The 26,070-nt window shown below is 34.6% G+C and overlaps 4 protein-coding genes across 4 annotated transcripts in view; 1 reads left to right on the top strand and 3 right to left on the bottom strand.

Annotated features, from left to right (window-relative positions):
• LOC125845218 (plasmodesmata-located protein 8) overlaps positions 1 to 26,070 on the top strand; it is a 181,762-nt gene that overhangs the window by 62,723 nt on the left and 92,969 nt on the right. The window lies entirely within an intron of this gene.
• On the bottom strand, positions 2,614 to 3,449 carry LOC125845443 (21 kDa protein-like). Its single transcript, XM_049524955.1, has one exon. The coding sequence runs from the start codon at positions 3,378 to 3,380 to the stop codon at positions 2,736 to 2,738; it is 645 nt and encodes a 214-aa protein (XP_049380912.1). The 5' UTR covers positions 3,381 to 3,449; the 3' UTR covers positions 2,614 to 2,735.
• On the bottom strand, positions 5,601 to 13,327 carry LOC125845109 (protein GRAVITROPIC IN THE LIGHT 1). Its single transcript, XM_049524532.1, has 2 exons — positions 13,140 to 13,327; positions 5,601 to 7,221 (listed from the first exon to the last, which is right to left on the bottom strand). The coding sequence occupies exon 2, from the start codon at positions 7,157 to 7,159 to the stop codon at positions 5,894 to 5,896; it is 1,266 nt and encodes a 421-aa protein (XP_049380489.1). The 5' UTR covers positions 7,160 to 7,221; positions 13,140 to 13,327; the 3' UTR covers positions 5,601 to 5,893.
• On the bottom strand, positions 17,660 to 22,211 carry LOC125844962 (uncharacterized). Its single transcript, XM_049524331.1, has 3 exons — positions 20,567 to 22,211; positions 19,329 to 19,518; positions 17,660 to 17,791 (listed from the first exon to the last, which is right to left on the bottom strand). The coding sequence occupies exons 1-3, from the start codon at positions 22,109 to 22,111 to the stop codon at positions 17,664 to 17,666; spliced, it is 1,863 nt and encodes a 620-aa protein (XP_049380288.1). The 5' UTR covers positions 22,112 to 22,211; the 3' UTR covers positions 17,660 to 17,663.

Here is a 26,070-nt window from a genome sequence, read left to right as displayed (position 1 = left end):
AAATTAATTCTACAACCTTATAATTATATTGTATCAGCCTACCAGGATATCTCATAATTTAGATTCTACACCACATTGAAGTGTAAAGTAGGTCATTATTTGGGCACAATAAGTCGAATTGCAAGTTGAGTGAATTTCTAGAAAATTCTCGACTCCGTGCTAAAAAATGTCACCACGTGTCCATTCGACTGAATATGTGACATAAAATAACACAGTTCTTCTTTTTTTAATATTTGATTTAACCTACTTTGCATTTTTGTTAAAAAATTACTATATAACTAAATAGACAACAAATTAAACTTTCTTCACCAGTACTATCGCCACCCACAAACAACCTGAATTGGGATAATCGACTCCAACCAAAATGTTAATTAGGAATATCCAATTGAATAAACTGAACTAAATTTGAACGGATCAAAATGAACTGAGTAAATAATGAGTTATATTATTTATTCCATAATATAAATCTTAAATAATATAGTATATTATTAGTATATAAAGTATAAAACAAGGTCGTCTTACATCTTACTACAAATTGTCGTTTTTATTTTGCCTACGAAATATATACGTTAGTTGGTGCTTACTATTAGAGAAACTTTCCAGCCAATTTTCGGTTTGAAAACTATATTAACAAACTACAACGCTTAAAGTTAATAAAATTACATTCAAAAGTAAAAGGACGAACGTAAAATCAAATTCACATGTAAGTTTGATTTTTCTTCATAGGTCAAAAATATGTAAGTGAGACTTGAACATACGTAGAATCGTTACCTACTCTAATATCATGTGAAATTGTTAATATATGTTATCATTTTATTTAAAAATTAAACTGTTAAAAATGACACTTTATTTATTTAATTTATTTTCAACACCCCTATCATAATATTTGTATAGGAGATCTCATAATTTAGATTCTACACTACGTTGAAGTGTATAGTTGGTCACATAATAATTGGGGCACAAAATAAGGCAATTTGCAAGTTGAACGACTTTCCAACAAATTCTAGAACGAGCTCCATAATGGCCTCTGACAGGGGTGGATTTAGCAAGAGCTATAGAGTATCAAGATTTTTTTCTTTCCGTCCCAAATAGAACAATTGAATAGGGACTTAGATGTGATCAAAGTGCTTGCAAGCTTAGGGTTAGCAGGTTGTTGGCTGGGAGAGCTGGTAAAAGAATGAAACCTTCAAGAGATCATGGTTAACAAGCCAACTGAGGAAGAACAATCTCCCCCAGCAATACCAATCCTCCCTAGTTCAATCAGAATTCGTAATTTTTTACTAAATATGTACATACATTGAAAAATGAAAAATAGATACAAAGGATATGTATAATGTAAATGTGACACTCCTTCAACCAAAGTGATGCATAGTTAAGTTGATTTGAGACTGAAATTTTGTAGTTCAGGTCTTCAGGATACATGTTCGAACCTTTTAATTAGTCTCAATTTGATAATTTTATTACGTTTTTTCCCATTTACCTTCTTTACATTTTTTCTTCTTCTTCCATTTACCTTCTTTCTCACCAATCATTTTTGGTGCTTTGTGAAAAACATATACGGTATTACTTTGAATAATTTTTTTTAAAAAAAGGTACTATTTTTTTGAAAGATATAGTACAATACACAAATTATGTTTTATTTTTATATATATATATATATATATTTTAATATGGTGCTACATTGTTTATTTGTTTTTTCATTTTGAAAGGTGATTGCTTACAAAAATTTCTGCGTACACCCACTGACCTCTGAATATATGGCACAATAATTCAATCCTTTTTATATATCAGATTTATGTCATTTCTCCTTTTAATCTTTGTAAGTTAGATGGTCTGTTGAAAGAGAAGAAATTGAAGTTCAAAGTTTGATTGATTTTCTCTGCGACAATTTATAGTAAATAATACTAACTTCAAAATCTAAAGGTAAGCGAAAAAGTTTTGCTAAACATAACAAACTCCTAAACTCTATTGAAAATCCAAATAGAAATCAATTTTTAAATAGAGTGCTTAGGTCTAATTTAATAAAATTAATGTAGTAACAAAGATTTTGCAATACTAAAGCAAAAATATTCAACAAATTTGAAAATAACCAAACTAATGGAAGTTAATGAGACCTACTAGTTAACGGTATAGTATCGAATGTACCCCATGAAAATATAACTTGCTGAACCTAGAAATTAGAATACCCATCAAACTTTATCATCAACTCCACGAGAGTATATACTACTCTGGCTTATTACTCCTTTCGTTTCAAAATACTTGTCATAATTTTTTTTAGAGTCAAACGATATGAATTTTAATTTGATCAATATTTTACGATGTATTTTTCCATCATATTGATATAAGAAAAATTGCATTGTATAGTTTTTTAATATCCAAATTTCTAACTTTAAAATATCAAATAAATTTAATATAATTTAGCTTTGAAAATCAAGTTAAATTAACTCTCGAAAAGCGAAACGTGAGAAATAGTGAGTAACTAATTATACATCTTAGTTGCTATAGATCATTTATCCCTTTGTCGATATTTCAATTCCCGTATCGCATTACAAAGCGAGTTGTATTTTGACGTGTTTTTAAAAATACAAGGAAAAGAAAACAAGAAACGAAAAGTATCAAAATCTATTATACAGATAGAATTAATGAAGTTACATACGTTTTGACATACATAACAAAAAAGAATTAATATAAAATCAAATAGAAAGATTGTGAATTCAAGTGGCAATATATAAATTTTAGTGCTTGTTAATTTTGCCAGAGTTTGAGTGATGAGAAGCCTTATGCCTAACAGCATATCCATTGAACAAAGCTAAAGCATTGCTAGTAACTTCTGCAACATTTTGAACTTTAGCCTTAATTGTAGCCTTTAATTTATAACCACCAAATTTGTAACTAGACATCCCATCCATGCAAGTGAAAGCATCAGTTAACACTGTGCTAAGCCAAGTTTGAACATTACTTCTATGCCATACAAACTCACTTTCCTTGTCTAAATTCAAATGTTGTAGCTCTTCCACCGAGTTGAAAAGCAAGTTAACTCCATTTGACATTTGATCTAAACAATCTTTCACCACTTGATAATCTTTAGCCTTTGTTTTTTCGAGTTGCTTGCATACGTTCTTCACGTAGGTTCTCGTGTAGATAGCTTTAAGTAAGCTCACTTTCAATGCTGCATAAGCTAGCTTTTGAGGTTCAGATGCAGTAGTGATATAGTTTGACAAAGATTCCGCGCATAACTTTGGATAACGTGTGCGCCTGCATTGTGATTCCACAAATTTGTTGGCACGAGGTTGTGCGTTAGCGCCCTCAACTGTTCCAACAAAGGTAAAAATAAATATATAGAAGAGAAATAAAAATAGGGAAAGGGTAATTTTCTCCATTATATTTTGGAAATTGAAGGAAGCAAAACCTTTTGGTATATAGTTTAGTTTGTTAGAAGAGAATGCTTGTAAATTGTGTTGATTTGTAGTGTGGAAATGTGAAAGAGAATTGAGGTTTATATAAGGAAGTGTTTGTCACATAAGAGTTGACTTTGTTTCCTTTAATTTAGTGATCTTACACGTGCAAGAACCTTCAAAGAACTAGGTGCAAATCAAAGTTTGATATTAACTCTTATCTATGTAAAGCAATTGGTTTATTTTCTTACGATTTACTCCCTATCCCTAATTACTTGTCCATTTTTGACTTGACACACATATTAAGAAAATAATTAATGATATAGTGAGTTTACCATTTTACCCCTATTAATTATGAAGTTGATGAAAAGTTCTACATTTTTCAAAGTAATTAGTCATTTAATTGGGGGTATAATAGGTAAGAAATTTTTTTGTCCTTTCTTGATTTGTCAAAATGGACAAATAATTAGGGACAAATAAAAGGAAAAGTGGACAAGTAATTAGGGACAGAGGGAGTACTGAATAATTGTTTAATTGATTTGTCAATATTAACAATGTTATACTTTCCGTTCACTTTTACTTGTCTACTATTTTAAAAAGTAGATTTCCTTATGAATTAAGTACTATTTATATTTATTCCGAAATCATTTCTCACGACCTAAGAGTATACATCAATTAATATCTATTCTTTAACAAGTTTTTCACTTAAGTTATTTTTAATTATACAAATGTGATATTTTTTTCAAACAAACTAAGAAGAAAAATGTGTCACATAATACGATAGCAATCTACAAATAATGTAAAAAATGATTTAAATTGTCATTGTATATAAGTTAGATTGTTGTCTGGTAAGTGATGCCAACTGTTTGATTAACTTGTGCAGATAGCATGCTTTCTCATCCATGAATAACGCAACTTGTCTCAGACAAATTAAATAAATTAATATAACATAGAGTAAACTGCTGACCAGTATTAATGCTTGTATCAAGCTAAATTATTTATTCGATTGATCATGTTATAAATCTTAAATAATATTAAAGCATTATGTAGAGATCTGAGATCTCATAATTCAGATTGTCACTTTTATTTTGAAGATCAAATGCACTCATCACACGGTAGCTGGAGCTTACCATTTGAGAATCCTTCCAGCCAATTTTTAGTCTTAAAATAAAAAATTAGCAACAACTTGCTGAGTTAAGAAACGCTTCAATAACAAAAATGTATTCAATGTAATCTCGCAATTAGTTAAGTTTGGAGAGGGTGGTGTGTACAGTCTGAAAAGGTAAAAAAGTTGTTTCCATTTGTCCCTAGACTCAAGTTGTGCAACACAAAAATCATAAAACAAGTACAATATAGTTGTAAATAATCTATACTAAAACAAAGGAGAAGAACAGTAATAACAACAAATAATATGATAATCAAAATCAATGAGATAGTAAAATAGAAGCATAAGATAATATAAGAGTAATAAATCAATACTGATACGGAACTAAGCAACGCTCATCCTAATCTACAAAACTCACTGTCATGACCTCGATAAATTACAAATATACCATGTTCTATCTAATCATCTCTATGCAATATTCTTCGACCTACTTTTATCTCTTCTCATAGACAAACTATATGGTCAACTAATTGAGTTAAAAAATACACGCTAAGGATAAAGATTTTGTGCTTGACCTCCTTTTCATAGGTTTGAAGGAAAATTGCTAATCAATATAATAGGCATCAAAAACTTGAACTTGTTGAATTGGTAGCTTTTTCTCAAATTATTTTTATCATTTCCAGAAAAAATATACTTTACCCTTTCGTTAATTTAGGTTGGAGAATTTTGTAGAACACAAATCAAAAGATTGAAAGTGAGACACGACATCAATTTAGGTAGAATTGAAGGAAAAGGTTTTCCTTAAACCGTCCAAAAATTCAGAACAGAGTTAAACTAATAATAAAATATGCATGTGCTCAAAAAACTTGAAGCAGCTAAGATGACGGTCCATGCATAACGCATCTAGGACATAGTCAACCCCATGATCACATCGCGATGACTTTTATCATAAGAAAATAATCTCTTATAGTCACTTACAAATTGAATAGAAGAAAATGACCTTTTCCAGATCTCTTGAAAAAAAAATCTATGAAATCATAGATAGACTTATAGCTACTAAGATTCATTTCCATAACATAAAACTTGGGCTATCATGGACATACCGGCAAAAATATATGTGATACGCATTCAGTTTTGGAACCAAAACGTATCTTTTTTCATTAATAAACGCCAAAGTTCATGAGAAAACTTTTAGTCGGGATACAGACAAGACCAACTACGTCCCGAAATCATGTCCATGAACAGATGGAAGTTTTCAACTTATAATCTTTGAGATATCTAGGCATCAGCACAAGACACATTTTACATCAAACTGACCAGGATGTAACAAGAAACACACCTGCTAAAACATAAGGCATATTATAAAGCAGAAAACACGATATATATATAAATATCATTCGGTAGCCTTCACGCCAGTTAGGTAGACTTGGCACTTGATCGCACTGCCCCTGACATAGAAACCAGGCATTACCATTAGACCAACCTTAGGCTTCTCGTTTTCGTCTACAGTGAAATTTTCCAGAACACTTTCCATATAAACCTCTGAGAAGTCGGTTCCCCTCTTGACTTGGAAAACCCTGACTGGAGGATCAAATGAATATGCCAACCTATGCAAAAGCCAAATTGACTTGGTTAGTTTCAGAAAAGCCTGATAGAAAGCTGTTCTTGGGTGTCCACCACTCATAATATAGTTTCGCTGATCCAAGTTCCCAAAAAATGCAGACTCCATCTTCGAATGAACCACCTCCAAATACTTCTTCCGGCAAAAGTTCCCAAAAAGGGACTTTGGATTTTGGACTACAACATCCAGTGGATCTGATTCCCGTAATGCAAGATACTGGTGGTAAAAGCTATCATTGGGGACAGCTGAATTCTCATATTTCACACAGAAGAACTCATTCTGAAATTCAGCGAACATTCTTTGGCAGATATGTGATTCAAACGCATATTTCTTGTGAGCTCTCTTTGCATAAACTAGATCTGGCTCTATGGAGTTTGCTGCAGCATCAAGATCCCAACCAGCAGCTTTCATCATGTTGATCAGTGGCTTAGAGAAGTCGTGAATGGCCCTATAAGCAGCTTCCACGGCTGACCTGAAAAGCTCAGGAGTTAGGTCCACAGAGAAATGCCCATCCTCGTTAACTGCATTCTCTGATTCTTTCGCTGACAAACCCCTGAGCTTAAGGTTTTTCTCCAATTTAATCCGCTTCTGACTCGCCTCTAGTATCTGCTGCTGCAGCTGAAGAATCTCAGAATCTTTGTTCTGAATCTCAGATTGAAACTTCTTCACCATAACTTCATATGTTTTCAACAAGCTCTGCTGTTCTTGGATCTCTGCAGCCAAGCGAGAGTCCTGAGGTGAAACACACACAGGTTTGGGATTATGCTCCCTGTAGAAGTGCTTCAGTTCAGAGAGATTCTTCAGCTCCGAAATTACAAGTTTATCAGCAGCTTGGATTTTATCAGGGTCATAAGGAGTATGAGCAGATTGGAGTTGAATGTAGGCAGACTTCAGGGAAGAGATATTTGTAAAAATCCTAGATACCACAGCTTCAACTGCTTCAGGATTTTGGTTTGCGGCTTCCTCCATAGGTTGTGGATGGACCTTCTGGCTGTTGCTCTCACGGAGTTGTGTATCTTTTGCACCACTGGGTTGCATAGCTACTTGTAATGAGAATAGATTAGTCTAAGCCCAACCCCTAAAAGTTTGTAGTGATTAACCTGTAAAACCCAAACTCCGTCACAGATGCATCATGAACCAATCACAAAACAGGCAAATAAATTTCCAACATCGAATAGTTGCAGCGTCCAGAAAAATCAGCCAATGTTGAAAACAAAAATCTTTAAGCAACTAGCAGCAGAGTACACTTGGGTAAGCAACCAAACAGAAGAAAATAAAAGGCTAGGCGACACCTAAGGAAAAACAAAAAACTGGTACATCAGCATCCATTCTGAGCAAATTTTACCATGAGATCTCGCAAGGAGTTGCAAATGTTACTAACACGTCCAGATCTTAGCAGCAATTCACTAGTGTCAAACAAAGCAAAACTACAGGGATCCCCTATCTTCTTTTTTTCCTCTGACCCTGCAAAAACCCTACTGCCTGGTGTTGGATTGACACGATTTGGGTGCGAGTGTGGGATCCACACAAGATTTGGTCAACTTACTTTGGGTGCCTTGACTACATCTATGACCAAGAAGTATATATTGATTGAGTATTCAATTCGATCTTTGGGTTTATATCATATACATAGTTATAGACTTATAGTTAATACAAATTATGATGCTTTGCTATTACATGAGATATCTAACAACAAAATATTACATGTTTACAAAGAAGTAAATTATATTAACTATTGTTCAGTAACTTAAATCAATAGAAATACACATTTATTGGCCCTGTCCGACCACCAAGATATGCACTCGGATTCATAACCTGAATCTTAAAATTCATGTGATGAAGAATCCGACCTCTAGATCAACACCTGAGTCCGAGCAACATAGCCTATCCATTGTGAAGTCATAACTCACAAGTAATTCTCCATCATTGTCTACTCCCAAAATCCTCCATTCAACAAGATTTCTACACCACCTCCTCTGAGCCTCCAAAACATCTTTTGTAACCAAACTCAAGAAAAGTTTCTTCACTTGAACACACTTTTTTATTGGTGGAAGGGGGTGGGGTTAATAGGTAAGGTATTCTTTAATAGGTAAGGACAGTAGAGATAATCAAATGACATCTTCTTTTGCACCAATTTCATGCACAACTGCTTGGAGTGCAGAAAACTTTCAAAAACAACTAGTATTTAAGTGAGCACAAGATAGAGTGATGACTCATATCCCATCAACCCCAGTCCCCACACCCCCACACACAAAAAAGACCAACTGAACCAGGTCGGGACAGCTACGATTCTCAGTTAACCCGGAAAAAATATATCCTGCTGGCCCAACTACCGTAAAATTCTCTCTTTACCCCAAAAGATGAATGAAACAAAATTAACTTCCTTGGACATTTACATACAATTTACAGTCTGAAACATTTTTTGTTCTTCTTTTCCAGATTAGTTAAAAGGATACGTGACATTGCTGTTCCAGCAAGCTGTACTCCTGCCAATGCCGATCTTTGGTACTTTTATTCCTCCACCACTTGTCCCAATGTCAATGTCACAACCCATGAAATAATAAACAATTTGAATACCTATCCATAATTGTGATGTAGACCTACAATGGAATGGTATACAGCATGTGTTTTCCATTGCTCTTTATGTTAACTGGACCAACTCACCATGATCTGTCTCCTTCTTTCCTTAAAAGTTTATCCTTGGCATTGCATCTCCAATTGTATACAATATACCAAGTTTCCTTTTTTTTCCCGGGTCGGGTGGGGGGAATAGATCAAGAAACCATTAATATACACCAAGATCATCTGAGTAGTTGAGGACCCAATTGCAAAAACCAACCCCAATATATGCAATTACCTACCGAATGAAGAACGTGACCTTATTCCACAGTGAACTTCCTTACTTTACCCTGTTCCAACAAGTTCTCTATAGAATGAATCCACGGAGAAAGATTTGAACCGTTTTCCCCTCCAAAAATCCTCCCCCACCCCATGTCCCCCATCTACAAGATAGATACTCCCTCTGTCCCAATTTATATGACTTACTTTTCTTTTTAGTCAGTCCCAAAAAAAATGACACATTTCTATATAAAGTAACAATTTAACTATAAAATGTCCATTTTACCCTTAATGAAATGATTTCTAGCCACACAAATTTCTATCATTCATTTTAGACCACAAGTTTTAAAAGTCTTCCTTCCTTTCTTAAACTTCGTGCCGAGTCAAAGTACCTCACATAAAATGGGACGGAGGCAGTATCATAAATTTTTCCAGCTCCGTCCATTCCCACTTGAATGGCTTTTTAACAGCTTATAAACAAGTGATACCCTGCACAGGGCTCCTTGAGTACCCCTGGACACAATAGCTTCTTTACTAATCACCAAAGTATACAACCATGGTTATTCATTTTTCGGTATTAGTCCAATATAATACATATTCTACCAAACAAAATCATATGCTCCTTCCACAACCAGCACCAAAGTCAACCCACTCAACGAATTCCTTTTATTTCATAATTCTTCTCCATAAACTTACCCCACCAGAGTTGACATTGTGAACACCTTATTGTTGCACCATTTTAATTTCTCCTAAAGTTGACAATATTTAGCTTAATTGTAGTTATTTTTAATAGATTTCCCAACTTTGATGCATTTTTTAATTGCATCTATCATTCAAAAAATATCCCCCACCCCCCCCCCCCCCCCCCCCCAACACAAAAAACTTCCTTTATTTGTGTATTTTAGTATTAATTAATTACTTAATCAATTAATTAAATTAATTAGCTTCAATAGTCTTTAGTTATCAAGTTTGATGTAATCGTGAACACCTAATTTGAGCACGCGTTTCTGTGGATTTGGTATGAATAGCTTAACATTAACACCTTCTTCCGGTCAACAAAATTCCTTAACTGTTCTAGTTTTCGCAGTCATGCAGAATTCCTTACCAGGTCATGTTTTCGCAGACCAATAATTCAAGAGTCAAATACTTTCCTTTTGATCAGGGATTCAAATAAAAAGTGACTTGGAACACCAAACTTAATTCCAAGTAGTGACTCCGAATAAATAATCCCTTCTCAAAACGTCACTTCAAATAGAAAAACTCTTTAACTCATTTCCTTTAAAGGGGTGAAAACAGGGATGTGACGGCTCAAAGACACGTGATGCAAACATAAACAAACAAAAACCTAACTAACCCTTGTCAATAATAACACATGATACAAGAAACTAAAAAAGACAAAAAAATGTAGAATCATAAGCAAAGACTTGAACCTTTTATAAGCATAAGTAGGGAGCAAAACCCCAAGGCTCAAGTCAATTGCCAGCAGGCCAACCCCTGACATTTTTTAATTGTTTATGAATATTTTGGTGACAATTACACAATGGCTTGGGCTACATTTTACATCCTTTTTGTGTTATTATTTTATGTCTTATACTCCCTACATTTCAATTTGTTTGCCCTACTTTCCTTTTAGTCCTTTAAAAAAAATGTCTCACTTCTTTTTTGGCAACTCTTTACTTTCAACTTTCCTATTTTAAGACCACAAGATTAAAGGATATTTTGGTACATTCTACATATCTTTAGTTTAAGATTATAAGATTCAAACGTCTTCTTCACTTTCGTAAACTCCGCGTCAAGGAAAAAACCATACAAAAAATTAGTTTGAAATTTCAATAGAGAAACATTTGCCTTAAATACTGAATAATATTAGTTTTACAATACATCCGATAATGAATGATGAATTTTTAGACGATTTTGCAGTATATTTTGAAAAAAAGAAACATCTCGTATTGTTTCTAACGGGACAATTATTAAAAAGAAGTCAATATATGAAACCTCCTCGCACATGATTGGAATGACAAACACAAATAAAATCCAATTATCACTTAAAAAGGAACTCAAAGACTTTATTTTATGACAAAACCAATTTTCAGAGGAAAAGCAAATACAGAAAGAGCACTAATTCCCCAATTGCAGCAGAGCTCAACAGGATTCCTAAGAGCTCAAATACCGGCTTCGTAACCTAAGGCAACCGGTAATCCTCTTATCTTAGCCCACCTTCTATCCCAGTCCATTCTCACAGCAACATGGTTCGGCATCAGTTCTTGCCTTAGTTCTGGAGGCAACAACACTTCCTCCGCTGAAAAATTAATTGAGTTGTTGGCAGCACTGTCATCAATGCTGCTAGCGGTGTCGTTTCGAGCAGAGGCAAGAGGATGAATCGACGGTCTTTTTGTTAAATTGGGAATGATTTGACGGTTTGTTGATTTTGGTTGGGAGCAAAATCTATATAATTTGTCCTTTCAGCTATATCAAGAGATTTCTAAAAACATATTTTTTTCTTAATCAGACACTCATTCCTACATTGACATACAGTCTCTAACCAAAAGACCCTTCATAAGCATCAAATCCTTTGTCTATAGTCCTGGAAAACACCTAACCTAATGGTTGCAACATCAACAACTAAACCTTAACACCACCAGTTGCTATGCCTTTAGGGATTGCTTCTATTATGTGTTTTTTTTTTTGATGACAAGGGAAACCCGCAGCCGCTACCCTTTTGGTGCGCACAGGGTAAAACCCCCGCTCCTATGCAATAGCTCGCAAACCACATAGGAGAGGTAACCCGCACTAGGCAAGCCTGGTGCGACGAGCTCGACCCAGAAGGCAAACCCCTAGCTTTCGCTGGCAAGGGGTTTCGATTCTGAGACCTCCAACATGGAAGTCCCAAGCTCAAACCACTGGGCCACCCCGAAGGGTTATTGCTTCTATTATGTTTTGTCCTCAGTAAAGTCAATATTGATTCCAAAAGATTGTAGGTTTTTTGAGACTTCAAAGGATTTTTTTGATAAGTTCACAATAAAAGTTTCTTTCCATTGCAAAGGTCTCTTTTTCTTGCAACCTGTACAGAGAGTAACATTTTTTTTGAGAAAGCAGAGAGTAACTTTTATATATCACCTATTAACTTTAATGTTACTAGATGGTCTTTAGAATTTCAGAAACATGTAGCTCTTTTGACTTGACTTGAGTATTCATTCAAAGACTAGTTGAAAAAACTACATGACTTTGGTCAGTTTTTAACTTTTGCCCTGATCATGAAAATGAAGGTGGTTTCCACTTTCCACACTACAAATCTTAAAACCAACTTTATATTCACTGCATCCCCCAAAAGCAGAGGTTTTTACTTTGTACGACAACAAGTTAGGAAATGTTTCATCAACTCATTGCCATCATCACGACTTCACTCCAATTTTTGAAAGGACGTGTTAATATATATTTTGACCCCAAAAATAAAAATAATTATGTTTCTTGATCAGGCACACTCAGGAAAATTGATGGTGTTCACTGTAATTCCATAAATCTAGTCCCACTTATTACAATTTGGGTTCTCTTCATATCACGGTGAAGATTATTCTACCAAATTATCTCATACATGTTTTTTCACTCTAAGTTGGAAAAATAAAAATTGAACACTTCTCGTGCAATCTTGATAATTAAGAAAGAACTTCTTATCAAATGAGTTTCTTGAAGGTTGATTAAAGACATATCACCCTTTCCACACCAGTCTTGAATTAATTTTCTATGTCCAGAATTGGCGGGGTAAATTTTTTTACATTCTACAATCACAAAGCACAAATGCTTTATTGAAGTATCAAAGTATCCCTGAATTTTCTAACTTGCTATCACGATCTCTCTCAAGAGGTAGTTTTTTTCTCAAAGTTGACTCTTAGCATATTGGCAGATCAAAAGCTTTGCTACTTAATTTGAACCACGACGACCGCGGAGATAATGAATAACCTAGAATAGATAACACAGGGATGTATTCCTCAAAAGTAAAAACTAAAAGCAATCCAATGTTGAATAGCCAAAAGGCTCCAAAATAAACTCAAAATCAGCACAAACTTGCACAAAACTACATGAACAGACTCAGGTAGATCAAGAGACACAAACCATATACATATAAGGAATGTAAGGAAATCGCTACCGTGAGAATTAAGTAAACATAGACACAGTCTTCTACATAAAAAAACTACACATCAACGATTGAAGGTGTCCAACATACATAATAACCTGAACAATGCAAAAAAAAAAACAGAAAAAAATCAAACATAACAAAGCAGTCTTGATTAATCTGCAAGATTAGCAATATAAACATCTAACTGACACAATTCTTTCACAAAACAAAAAACACCCATCACCCCATTTATTTCTGAAAGGTCAAAAATCATAGTAACCCCCCCCCCCCCCCNCCCCCCCCCCACCTTCTTTTTCTTCTTGTTCTTTAAGTTGGGACATGGGTGTGTTAAGGATGTCCTTCTATGGAATCACCAAATCAAGTAAAATCCCAATTGTTTAAAACAATCAGATATTAAGGCAAACCCCTTAAAAAGCTATCTAGTAACCAAAAAAAAGTTGTTTTTTTCTTCGTCTTTTTCCAAATGATGGTAAAACCCTAGGAGATGTAGTGTAAAAAAAATCTTTTTTTTTTTAAAATGCGATGTAGTGTTAATTTCATCAAGAAAAAACAAGCTACGTAATGAAAAAACAGTTTGCTTTAAAGAGAAAAAGGGGTACCTGATCGGAGATCCGTTACCGGAAGTGAAGAGCAGAGTTTAAAAGTGTGATGACGGTGGAGCTTTCCGACAATATCTCAAACATTGGGAAGCATCTCTTTGCTTTGTCTTTTGAGTCTTTCGGTGCTCGCACGCCTTATGGGTTTGGTGCTTTCTGTAATTGATTGCCCACACCCACTTGCCATTAGTAGTAGTATTGTAAAGTACTCCCTCTCTCTCTCTCTCTCTCTCTCCGTTCCTATATACTCTCTCTGTCCCAATTTATACGATTCACTTTCCTTTTTAGTCAGTCCCAAAAAAATAACACATTTCTATATAAAGTAACAATCTAACTATAAAATATCTATTTTACCCTTAATGATTTACAGTCACACAAATTCAATCATTCATTGTGGATTACAAATTTTAAAAGTCTTCATTTCTTTCTTAAACTCCGTGCCGAATCAAAGTACTTCATATAAAATGGGACGGAGGGAGTAGCTATTTTTTTTGATAATTTGGCTAATTTTTAAAATTATATTAGATACATTAATTTACATGGTTTGATTCTAAAAAAAATTAGAAAAAACTACATAATTGGCCATAAAATTTAAAATAATTACAAGTTCATATCCAAATCCAAAATAATTCTTGAAATATCAATTCTCTCATAAGTAATTACACTCCATACCCCCTATTCATTAAGGGTTATAATTTTTGCTTTACTGATACTAAATCGGTATGATATCATGAAGGTTTCTTGTTCATAAATTATTTAGGCGGAATGACCTGGGAGACCCTTATACTTGGCTCCGTTTGTCACCTGGACCCTTCTACTCATGATTTTGTCAATTGAACACTTTAAGTTATTAAAACACAGTATTTTAAACCCCTCTGATCATGTGTGTCTCCCAATCGCGGTGATGTGGATAACACCTCGCTATCCACATCAGAAATATATTGCCACATCATTTTTTTTATTACAAATAATATTTTTTTTTAAAAAAATCTCAAACTAATCTCCAAAATCCCTTCTTTCTTGATTTATTTCCATTTTTTCTTCTCTTCCCATATTTTTCATCTATTTTGCTACTAATCATTCATTTTTTTTCTTTCCTAGTGAATTTTTTACATTGAAGAGGAATTAGAGAAAGCTTTGTTATGTTTTTTATTATAAATTTTACTATTTTAATGGTGATGAGAAATAAATTGACTCAAATGGAGGATGAGAGAAAGAAGAGAAGGAGACCAAAAATGGGTCATTATAGAAAAACTCTTCAAAAATGCTCTCAATAAAATTGTCTTACATTTAGGAAGAATCTCAAACATGTTTTTCAAAAACCCATCTAAAATCCGGATCTATTTTACAATTTAGAACCTTTTTTTCCCCCTCCCCTCTCTTGTACCCAAATCTAAATAAATATATTTTTCTCAATCATTATAGAACTCTCAAATGATAGGTAGCATATGAGAAGAGGAAGAATTGTGGGTAAGAGTATTGGAAGAGATTGAAGAAGATGTGTGTGTGGTGATGGTGGGGGTTGGGTGAAATTATGAGGAGAAAGAAGAAGAAACATATATCATATTGGGAAAGGTTTTTTTTAATTGTTATATTTTTCTTTTATTTTTTATTTTTAAAAAAATTAAATAGTTGTCTTCACTTGCTTTTAAACACGTGTAACCACTCTCTTGATCTGATTCAGCAAAAAAAACACCACATAAGCTTAGTCAACGGTCAAAGGGGTTTAAAATAGTGTGTTTTAATAACTTTAAGTGTTCAGTTGACAAAGTAGTGAGTAGAAGGGTCTAGGTGACAAACAGAGTCAAGTATAAGGGTCTTTCAGGTCATTCCGCCTTTATTAGTCAATGATTTAGTATCAATTCAGTGAAGTAATCAGCCTTAATGATACCAATACAGTATATGATACTGGTTAGGCGAAATTAATAAGGGGATATATAGTGTAATTATTTAGTGGGGTATGAATGTAAAGGGGTATATGTTTGTAATTATTTTGCTTTTATGGGATATTTGCTTATTTTCCCCAATTATACCAACTAATAAAAAAGATGGAGAGAGTAATAAAATACTCTCATGTTTATGAGATACTTACTCTGTTCACTTTTACTTATATGATTTTGACAATAAAACACACAAAACTTTTAGTTTTTCATATGTTAAAATTGATAAATAAAAATAAATATTTATTTTTAAAATATTAGATAAATAAACGGAAATAGACGGAGAGAGTACTATTAATAAAAATACAACAAAGATAGTAAAATGTAGAGAAAGAAGTTGGGGAGAAAGGTTATATTTCTTTTGAGGATAATTAATAAATAAAAGAGAATTGAGATTGATTGATTGATTTTTAAATAAAACAGATTTGAGATTTATAGAATTGAAAAGTTATTATAAAATCTTTTAAGTTGCTCGTAAATCGTAAGTTGTCTGATTGAGCTATTTATAACTTGTAGGTTATTTTGTAAAGTATGTCAAAAAGTTATTTACTCCCTTTGTTCTTAATTATTTGTCCACTTTTCATTTTATAGTTGTCCCTAATTACTTATTAATTTTGACAAATCAAGAAATGACAAATTCTTTTTACCTATTATATCTTTAATTAAATGACTAATTATTTTAAAAAATATAAAACTTTTCATCCACTTTATAATTAATAGAGGTAAAATGATAAACTCACTACATCATTAATTATTCTCTTAATAGGTGTGTCAATTCAAAAGTGAATAAGTAATTAAGGAGAGAGGAAGTACAAAATATCATTAATTTTTTAATGCATTTGATGCTTTTTTTCTTTCTAGTAATGATTAGATCATTGAATGGTTGACCTTATACAATTGACTTCAAACTGAAAATTGGATAGTGAGAGCTCTGTTACAAAACCCTACACTTCAACTCTTTTTATCTTTTTAGTTAGGCCAGCAAGAAATTGATAAATACTTTATACTAGTGTTTTTTTTTTACCCTCCTAGCCCTAGGAGCTTTCACCCCTTTTTACTGACTCGAGCTCGCAACCTTCGGATTGAAAGTAAGGAGTGCTTACCATCCAAGCAACTCCCTCTCGTCAATACTTTATACTAGTCGTTTTTGCTTTTCAAACATTTTTAACTCAGTAACTATATCCAACAAAAAAATAATAAACTAATTATTTAACACTTTTTTTTATCTATATAAAAAATAAAATTTAAACCCTGTTTAATTAGAATGTCTATCATACCCTTGGGCTGTTAGACAAACTTTTTGTAGACAATATGTTTAAAATGTCTTTCATGATAGTAACACCAACAGTTCCCTACAACATTTTGATTTAAGCAAATTAAGTTATCATTCTGATTTCTGACCATAAAAAAACACCAACAACCACCAGTAACATTACCAATAAATTTAAACTTCGTAAGGAAAGAGAGGAGAAATCGCGAGAAAATAATGTAAAATATCAATGTTAATGATTTGAATATATGAAACTACAATTTATAACAGTAACCTGAACGTGTTCACTATCTATGAATCGAAAACAACCAATAACTGAACACCCTTCAAAGTCTTTCACCTCATGACTAATATCTGCAGTGCCACATCTTATACTCATTGATGCTCTAGAAGTTTATAGAGAGAGACCAGAACTGAGAGATAAAAAAAACAGAACTTCAACAAGCCACATATGGATCCATACAGACTTCAGAAGAGATGTTGCAATGGTTGAAAGAGGGAAGAAGAACTGTACAATGATGGGATTGGCATGAGCATAAGTTGATAACATTATGGACATAGATTCAATTGTGGTTCCTAACTATATAATGTAACATGTCAAGACATACATATTCTTCTACCGTTTAGGTTTTTAGGATTTTTATTGTCCCTTTTTCTCTGAAGAAATATGAGTAGTGAACCTTCTTGCTACCTAATTATGTGAAAATCAACGTGTTTGTGAAATTGGACATAATCAGTCAGACAACCTTCACTATTCTTCAGATCATGCATCATCGCTTGGGCCTGGGTATGCTGGCAGACTCATTATCCTCTTGTCAACAACTGGACTTCCAACTGTAAAATGATAGAGGCTCTGAAACTTTGATTCTTTCAGCCCAAGAACTTCATGTACTGGCAGCGATCACACAAAAGGTAACAGTTTAGTTGCACTATAACATTCAATTAATCTAGCCGAATAAAGTTATCAAGCCAAAACATGTCACCACTTGCTAATTATCTAGGAGAGGAAAGGGGAAGATAAAGAGGGACACAATAGAATGAATGGGTATATTCATTCACATGTCAAATGACAAAAGATCCTGAAGAATGATAAATGCATATGTTCAGGTTCACATTTCACTAATACAATTACTAAGATGTTTTGTGCTTCAGAAGTAGTACATAGGCAAAAGTTTTTTATGTGATAGATCGAAAAAACAAGGTGATTTAAACAGAAGTTAATGAATTGTCTTTACACAAAAAAAAGATATACAGTATGAACCACAGTAAGCTAACCCTACAACCAGATTGTGATAGACTAATGCCTGATACATGTATCAGAAAAAAAGATATATAATGAAGTGTTACACTGATAAACCTCGCAGTCTCTCACTCTACCTTCAAGAACTTATTGCTCTGTCATTCTAATTCAGTGTTCATGATTCTCCAGCTTCTTACATCTACCTATTCAAGAAAAGAGATGGTGGCGATACTCTTGCTTCAAGTAGACAGTGACCAACTCTTTCCTTTCAGAAAGAGATGCTAGAATTTTTTTTGAACTATAGTATAGTCATACACAGGTGAACCACTTACTACATAGTCTGACTTATAAGAATTTTTTCCTCTTCCCGGGTTCCTATCTATTTTCAATTCCTTTATTCTTTTCTACCCTTGTCCTTTTTTCTTTTGGGGGAAGGGGGTTGAAAGTGTGTCATTGGTGATGAGACTGATTGGTGCATCATTACACAAGCTAATAGCTGGTTCAACCTGAACTGGAAGGATATGACATGCCAAGTTCAGGTTGTCCTTTCCCTTTTATCTTTTTAGGTGTCTTTTTGGCTTTAAGACTGGGAACGGGCAATATCAGAAATTAGATCAGTATATCTTTTTACGCATCTTAAGCAGAAATTATAATTCTAAGATGTTACTGAGTCCAAATTGCATGAAATTATTACTAAAAGAGATTCTGCAAGGAAAGAGACTAATCTATGTTAATGCTTCAACAATGGTAAGTTTGACTTTGAGACTTCTCTATAATCTCTACCTAATAGAGTTTGCTGGAAGCCTGAACCAAAAGGATATCTTTAACTGTACTTTTCATGGAAAATATTGTAGAATAAAACATTACAACACAATAGCAATCCAATTATTTGATACTTGGCTTCATTTAAGGCTTTTAAGGTCCTTTGCCTTCAAACTTACTGTTATTTAGATGGAGGAGATAGTTAACTATATATATAAATAACGATCTAAAAAGTCTATTTTTTAGTAATGATATTAATTTGCAGATATATATACTGCATGACGCAACATCCACGTGTTGTGAGACTAGTACTTCTATTACAAGTTAAAGAGAAAAGAGAGGGTATGGAGGGTATACCAGGATCATCAAAGAAACAACCACTTCTATTACAAGTTAAAGAGAAAAGAGAGGGTAGGGAGAGTATACCAGGATCATCAAAGAAACAACCAATACCGGTAGCAGAGATGCCAACTGCATGCGATTCAAGATACAAAACTTGTCCGAGCACTCCTGTCTCCCAAAATAGCCGTGGGTACATCCAGGAGCCCTTGTTGCGCAAAGTGGGCTCGAAATGTGCAATCATGCCCAAGCTGAAGCAGCCATCACAAGCAATGTCCTGTACAAAAAATATCCATAAAAAGAGGTCACTTGAAGCATGACAAGCAACAAATGAGCTTGATCTGACTGTAAAGTTCAGCTAGCATCACAATTCTACATAATATGCCATTTGATAGAGAGAAAACAAGTAAAAGATCATCTCTATTTGCCATCAAGATATATGAAGTTGGGCAAAAAGTTTGTTTTACCCTTGTCTTTAGCTTTATTTCACTGGAAGACACATTGATCTCTAGTTGAAGAATGGAAACACTTCATTCAAATATACTCAGATTTCTAGTCTACATAATAAAAGCACTTTGTATGAAGGAGAGGAAAAGAAATAAAAATTTTCGGCTACTCAACCATGATTCCTTTTTCAATGGTAACAACTATTCATAAATCTTACTATTAGTTTTATAATGACAACTTTTTCGGAAAACTTTTGCCACAAAGACAATATTATAGGAACCATAACTGTAATATGGATGATGGATCTGTGACCAAAAGCACATAAGAACGAGATAACAGAGAAGCGGGGGATGAAATTGTGGATATGAAGCGAAAACATGATACAACACTATATCTTTTGGTCCTGAGAATCTGATCACAGAATACGCACTGAATCACATACGTATAAGTTATTTGCAAGTATGATCATATATTCATACAATGGCGGATCCAGAAATTTTGTATCATGGGTGCTCAACTATTTTTAGCTCGGAAATTGCTACATATAATGGGTGCTCAAGTTAATATATTTTAGTGAATTACTAAATTTTGTACATAAATAATAATGTTGTCACAAAAGGCAGTGGGTGCTTAAGCACCCATAAGTCACAACATAGGTCCGCCACTGTATTCATATCAAAGAACAACAAACAACAAGAAAAATAAATCTTCAACCCAAACTAAATAGAGCAAGCTCTGTGAATTTCCAATGTCTGTTCGGATCCATTTGGTCCTGTTTCATTCCAGCATTTGTAATTTTTTATCCCAGCTAATATGACTTATCAAAAAAATAAAAATCTCCATTAATATGATCAAATCAAAGAACGGAAAATACATACCTGATGGCATGACAATCGTTTTGAAAGCTCCTTGCAGTCTCCACTTGCAAGCTCATATAAAGGAAGATCATCGGGACAACCATCTGGTTTCACCCATTTAAACTCATCTCTAGTATCTTTCTTAAGATCATCTAGATGGTTCTCATTTCTCACCAAAAAATATAGTCCTTTTGACAAGCCAACAACTCTATGAACAAACAGAGCAGCATGGACTTCACTATCCCAAGCAAGTGACCTAAATGGCAATGCCAATTGCCTAACATGTTTCTTTCCACCGTGTGAACCAGAAGGCATACAATGCAATAATATCTGATAAAATGTTTCTTTGGACATTGCAGTAGAGCCATCCATATCAACTGCACTCCTCCGCTTTCTAACTACTTCCCTTAAAGTTAAATCCTTATAAGAGCTTTCACTAAATGTTCCACTACTCTGAAATGGATCAACTACTGATGAATTAGACATTGTTAATGGCTTTTTCGCTGCTTCAGCTGTTTTATATATAATATCCCAACAAATGTGCTCTTTACTAAGCACATTAGGCTTGCCCTTCCAATCCAAACCTGAAAACTCCGAAATAGCGCAGCTTAGCTCCTTATAATCCACTTCAAATTCACTCAAACCACTAGGGAAAACCAAAAGAACACAATCTGGATGCTCAAACTCAATCTCTGGCATTGCCCCTTTCACGGGCCGAGATGGGATTTTAAACTTGGGAAAATTTTCAACGCCCGTTAACTTCTCTAACTCCTCGTAACCTAATCCATCTAGAACTTTCACATGCCATCCAAGCCCTGCTGCTGCCATTGAAACAGCAGCAATAGCATGACCCACATCATGATTGCAATACCTAAATGCCCTTTCACCATACTTCCAAGCTTCCCTCCAAAAAATAGAAGATAACCCAATAAGGAAAGAATTTTCAGGAAAGAATCTTGTGAAAATCCCAGATGAAAATTGGGCTCTAATTTCCAAAGAATGTTCTTTTGGAGCATAATGAGCCACAAAACCTTTGTCTGATACAGATTCAACAGGTGGACAAATAATATACGCTTCAGTTGGATGGAGATTTCCGCTACTAGGGTTTACACGAAGGGACCAAGTTGAAAACCCAGTCGATTTCCAAGCTGATAAGGCTAAAGAATCGTAGAAAAGCTGAGAAATTGTGGAATCCGAAATGGGTTTAGGAAAAGGGAGAGTCTTGAAAACTGATGAGTAAAGAGGAGATTCATCAGAATATGGAGGGTGTAACAGAGGGATAAGTGGAGAAGAAACATAACGGCGAAAAGGGTTGGGTTGATTTGCCCAATCAAGACCACGAGGGCCACGAGCGTAGTTGGTGAAGGAATGCTTCGTTTCTTTATGGTACTTCAAGACTTGAGCTAATGAAGCTTGTGTTTCTTCATCTTCTTCTTGTTGATGAGTTGTTTGTGATGATGAAGTGGACATGGAGTGAATTGGGATTAGTTTTCTGATGGTGGTGGGGAAGAAAACGAGAGGTTGACGGTAGAAGGGAAGCTGAAATCTGTGATGGAGAAGAGACATATTTCTTCTGTTCTATATTTGTTTCTGCAACTGTGAACCATAACCATATTCTGGAGCAAGAATTTTGGAATAGTTCTTGAAGTTTTTGGAATGTTCCAATTTCTAGTTTGAGATTCCAAATTAGAGTTTAAGGTTCTAGAGTTTACTTTCAATTCTAAGTGACATAAAACTCTACCTTTCAATAAAATCTTGAAAGTAGCTCAACTCTCCATTATCGTAGCACACAACACGTCACTATATAATACTTCTCCTGTGATAATTTATAGGGAAAATGGTCAAAAATACATTTAAGCTTTGTTTTATTGGCGGATTATGTCCGGCTAAAATGAAGCTATTCTTATCACTGTCGTTACTAATTTCATTATTTGTGTCCCTCAATTGGATGAAAAGTCCCAAATCAATTATAATTATCCAATTTTAACTGGATCTGACCCACTTAATGTTATGCCATCATATAATATAATGTTTTAAATTTGTTATAATTTGGTGTACACCACATATAAATAGTGTGGTCCATAGGGTTAAAAGTATTTGCCTTGACGAAACCATTTAAAATAATTAGGTTGAAGATAAAGTAATTTAGCAAATCGTATGGGATACACACAACTGAACTTGTGCCTTTGGAAGTGTAACTTCTCCAGCATTAGTGCCTTTGGAAGTATAACTTCTCCGGCATGAACTGTCTTGTATCTTTTGAATACTTTGGCTTCAAAGTGGATATAGTAGTACACGTTTTTGCTAGTCATGAATTTCATGAAACAATTCTCATGGCAAGCCTGATTAACCATATCTTCACTTGCAAGACTTCCTTTTAGCAGAAAAGAAACATGAGGTTTCAGTCAGGGGTTATGTTTTTTGCACTCTTGAAATATCTAAGGTTTATTAGAACTTGTGAGTCTGACTTTAAATAAATTGAATACCAAATAATGAATGATTAGATGGAGCAGAGCTGCTGCACTTTAGATAGAAGAAAAAACTGTATGGAAAAAATCTGTTATGGAAATAATGTAGAACTATTTGGAGCTGGATAGATAAAGAAAGAGGTGCAGAAAAGATGCGGGCGGTATTGAAATAAGAGATACGGAAGAGGGCAAGGCACAAGCAGTGAAAAGGAAGAAGTGAAACTAGACTTATGGCAGAAAATGAATAACAGGGAAAAGGAGAATGAGATGAAATAAGAGGTTTAGAATAGATTTTGTTGCATTGGGAGGATAACTCAAGCGGGATGATGGAAAGAGATAGAGAGAGAATGGAGATATTTACAACACGGTTTTACACATTAAAACTATGAGATCCATACTATATCATTCATTAGAATAGATGTTGCAGTTTGTATGAAAACTATTGAAGTATTAGAATAGCTATAGCTTAGACTAGATAATTATGTACTCTGTATAGTAGTCAGCTGATGTGATTAGAATAGTCGGTTAGAAAGTTGTTAGTTTGTTAAGGCAGTTACAGCATCAACTTCACATTACATGTACATATATAAACCTCACTTGTGGTAGATAATTCAATATACAGTTTTCATTTTACAAATTGCTTTTTCATTCTCCCAACAATGGAGTCCATTACTCCATTGAAGCTCAACATTAAGCTGGATTGAATTTGACATGGTATCAGAGCCTCACGGCTAAATTCCGCGATTTCGTCGTCTCATCCTCGCTTTTCTTCTTCCTTCTTCTTCTTCTGAATTGTTTTTCGCAGTAATCCTCTGCAATTTCGTATCCGATCTGAAATCAATCATTCGTTATTCTATCGATCTCTTCTATCGATCTCTTCTCTGTTTGATTGATTTTTCCTCTGTTTTTTTCTGTTTTCCACCATGGGAGATCAAACTGAAAATGTCGGTGTTGTTCCTTTGGGTTTAGCTGGACAACCAACAGTTGACACAACCAGTCCACTCTATGTGCATCCCTCAGATAATCCCGGTGCAATGTTAGTACCGACTCCATTTGATGGAATCGGGTATCGATCATGGAGAAGAGGTGTTCTGCGATCCCTATCTGTGAAGAACAAAGTCGGCTTCATCACCGGAGAATGTGTGAAACCAGGGCCAACTTCATCTCAACTGCGACAATGGGAGAGGTGCGACGATATGGTAACTTCTTGGATCCTTAACTCTCTTACTAAGGAAATTGCAGATAGTGTTGAATATGTTAATAGTTCAATAGAGCTCTGGAAGGAGTTAGAGGATCGATATGATCAAATCAATTGTGCGAAGCTATACCAAATACAAAAGGAAATTAACGACATAGCTCAACGACATACCAAATACTAGATTGAAAAAGTTATGGGAAGAGTTGTGCACTCTAAATGCCCAGGGACAATGTACATGTACTTGCATTTGTGGTGCAAAAGATAACTCACATAAGGCAGAACAATCTAGGAGATTGAATCATTTTCTCATGGGACTCAATGAAGTGTACACTGTGGTGAGGGGGAATATTCTTATGATGACTCCATTGCCAAGCATGGCGCAAGCATTTTCGATATTGATTCAGGAAGAGAAACAACGCGAGTTTAAACCAAACAATCAACACTTCATGGAGTCCACCTCCCTCAATGCAAGCTCGTCTGGTGCTTCTTCTTCAAGAGCATTTAAGACAAATTATTCCCCCAGCAACTATCCTCCGAGGCAAAGTTATGCATCTGGTAGTACATCTGGAAATTACTCTACAAGAAGGCCTATGTGTGAGTACTGCAAGAAACCAGGGCACACAAAAGATAAGTGTTGCAAACTGCATGGCTATCCGACTACCAACAATACATCTAATTCTAGTAATAATCACTAGAATTACAACAGTAGCCAGGATCATCACCAACAACAGCCCTACAGGTCCAATAAAGGGAAAGGAAAAGTGGCAAATGTACATGGACAACCTGCTGTTGATGTCTCAGATAAAGGGAAGGGTCTGGCCATCCAGAATGAGGATCAAACTGTTAGTCTAACCAAAGAGGAATATGGACAAATGATGCACTTGCTGAGACAATTTCAATGCAATGATGATTCAGACAACAGTCATGGAGTTGCAAATTTTGCAGGTATTGTAATCTGCACTTCTTCAATTGATTTTAGTAAGCCATCTTGTAAATGTTATGAATCAAAGGCTGACCAGTGGATTCTAGATTCAGGAGCTTCCAACCACATGACCTTTAACAAAGCCTCTTTGACCAATATAAAAACACTACCGTACCCAATACTTATCAGTCTTCCAAATGGTTATAAGGTTAAGGTACAAGAATTTGGTGATGTACCACTTAACCCTGAGATTATCATACATAAGGTGTTGTATGTTCCCTCTTTCAAATACAATCTAATTTCCATTCACTCTTTAAATGTTCAACTCAATTCCATTGTGTTATTTACTAAGTCTTCCTGCATTTTGCAGGCCCTTCAATGAAGAGGCCTCAGGAGATTGGTAGTAGCAGAGATGGACTGTATTACCTGTGTTCAAAGTGCTTGAAAAGCAACAGGGTCAATTCTAAGACAGATCCCATTTCCTCTTGTAATTGCATTTGTAGTTCAAGTTACAGTTCTAGTTCTTGTCTTTCTAGTTCACCATCTTTACATTCAGTTGTAGACCTTTGTAATAAGAATATTTCTCTTCAAGCTGCTGCATGTAATGAAAGTGTTTTCCTTCAGTCTGCTCTTCCTTGCTCATCTAATGAAACTAATGTGGACTTGTTATGGCACAATAGGCTTGGACATGTTTCTTTTGTCAAAATGCAAAGTATATCCTCTATCCCTGCACAATTTTCCCCAAAACAACCCTTCATGTGCACGATATGTCCCATGGCCAGACAAAATAGACTTCCATTCCCCACAAGAACCACTGAAACTACCAAAATCTTTGAACTAATTCACATTGACCTTTGGGGGCCTTATCATACTCCGACTCATGACAATTACAAATATTTCCTTACCATAGTGGATGACTTTAGCAGGTCTACTTGGA

This window comes from Solanum stenotomum, chromosome 1 (genome assembly GCF_019186545.1).
Source record: "Solanum stenotomum isolate F172 chromosome 1, ASM1918654v1, whole genome shotgun sequence".
Lineage (NCBI taxonomy): Eukaryota > Viridiplantae > Streptophyta > Magnoliopsida > Solanales > Solanaceae > Solanum > Solanum stenotomum.
Note: the sequence above shows the minus strand (reverse complement) of the source record. Positions and strands in the feature narration are given on the sequence as shown.

Bases quoted from the DNA above. Each gene is read 5' to 3' on its own strand.
- LOC125844962 (XM_049524331.1), bottom strand. From the start codon at position 22,111: ATGTCTCTTCTCCATCACAGATTTCAGCTTCCCTTCTACCGTCAACCT. The intron at 19,519-20,566 runs GTATGTATTTTC...TTTTTTGTACAG, and splicing joins AACGATTGTCATGCCATCAG to GACATTGCTTGTGATGGCTG. The intron at 17,792-19,328 runs GTATACTCTCCC...GATCGCTGCCAG, and splicing joins TTGTTTCTTTGATGATCCTG to TACATGAAGTTCTTGGGCTG.
- LOC125845443 (XM_049524955.1), bottom strand. From the start codon at position 3,380: ATGGAGAAAATTACCCTTTCCCTATTTTTATTTCTCTTCTATATATTT.
- LOC125845109 (XM_049524532.1), bottom strand. From the start codon at position 7,159: ATGCAACCCAGTGGTGCAAAAGATACACAACTCCGTGAGAGCAACAGC.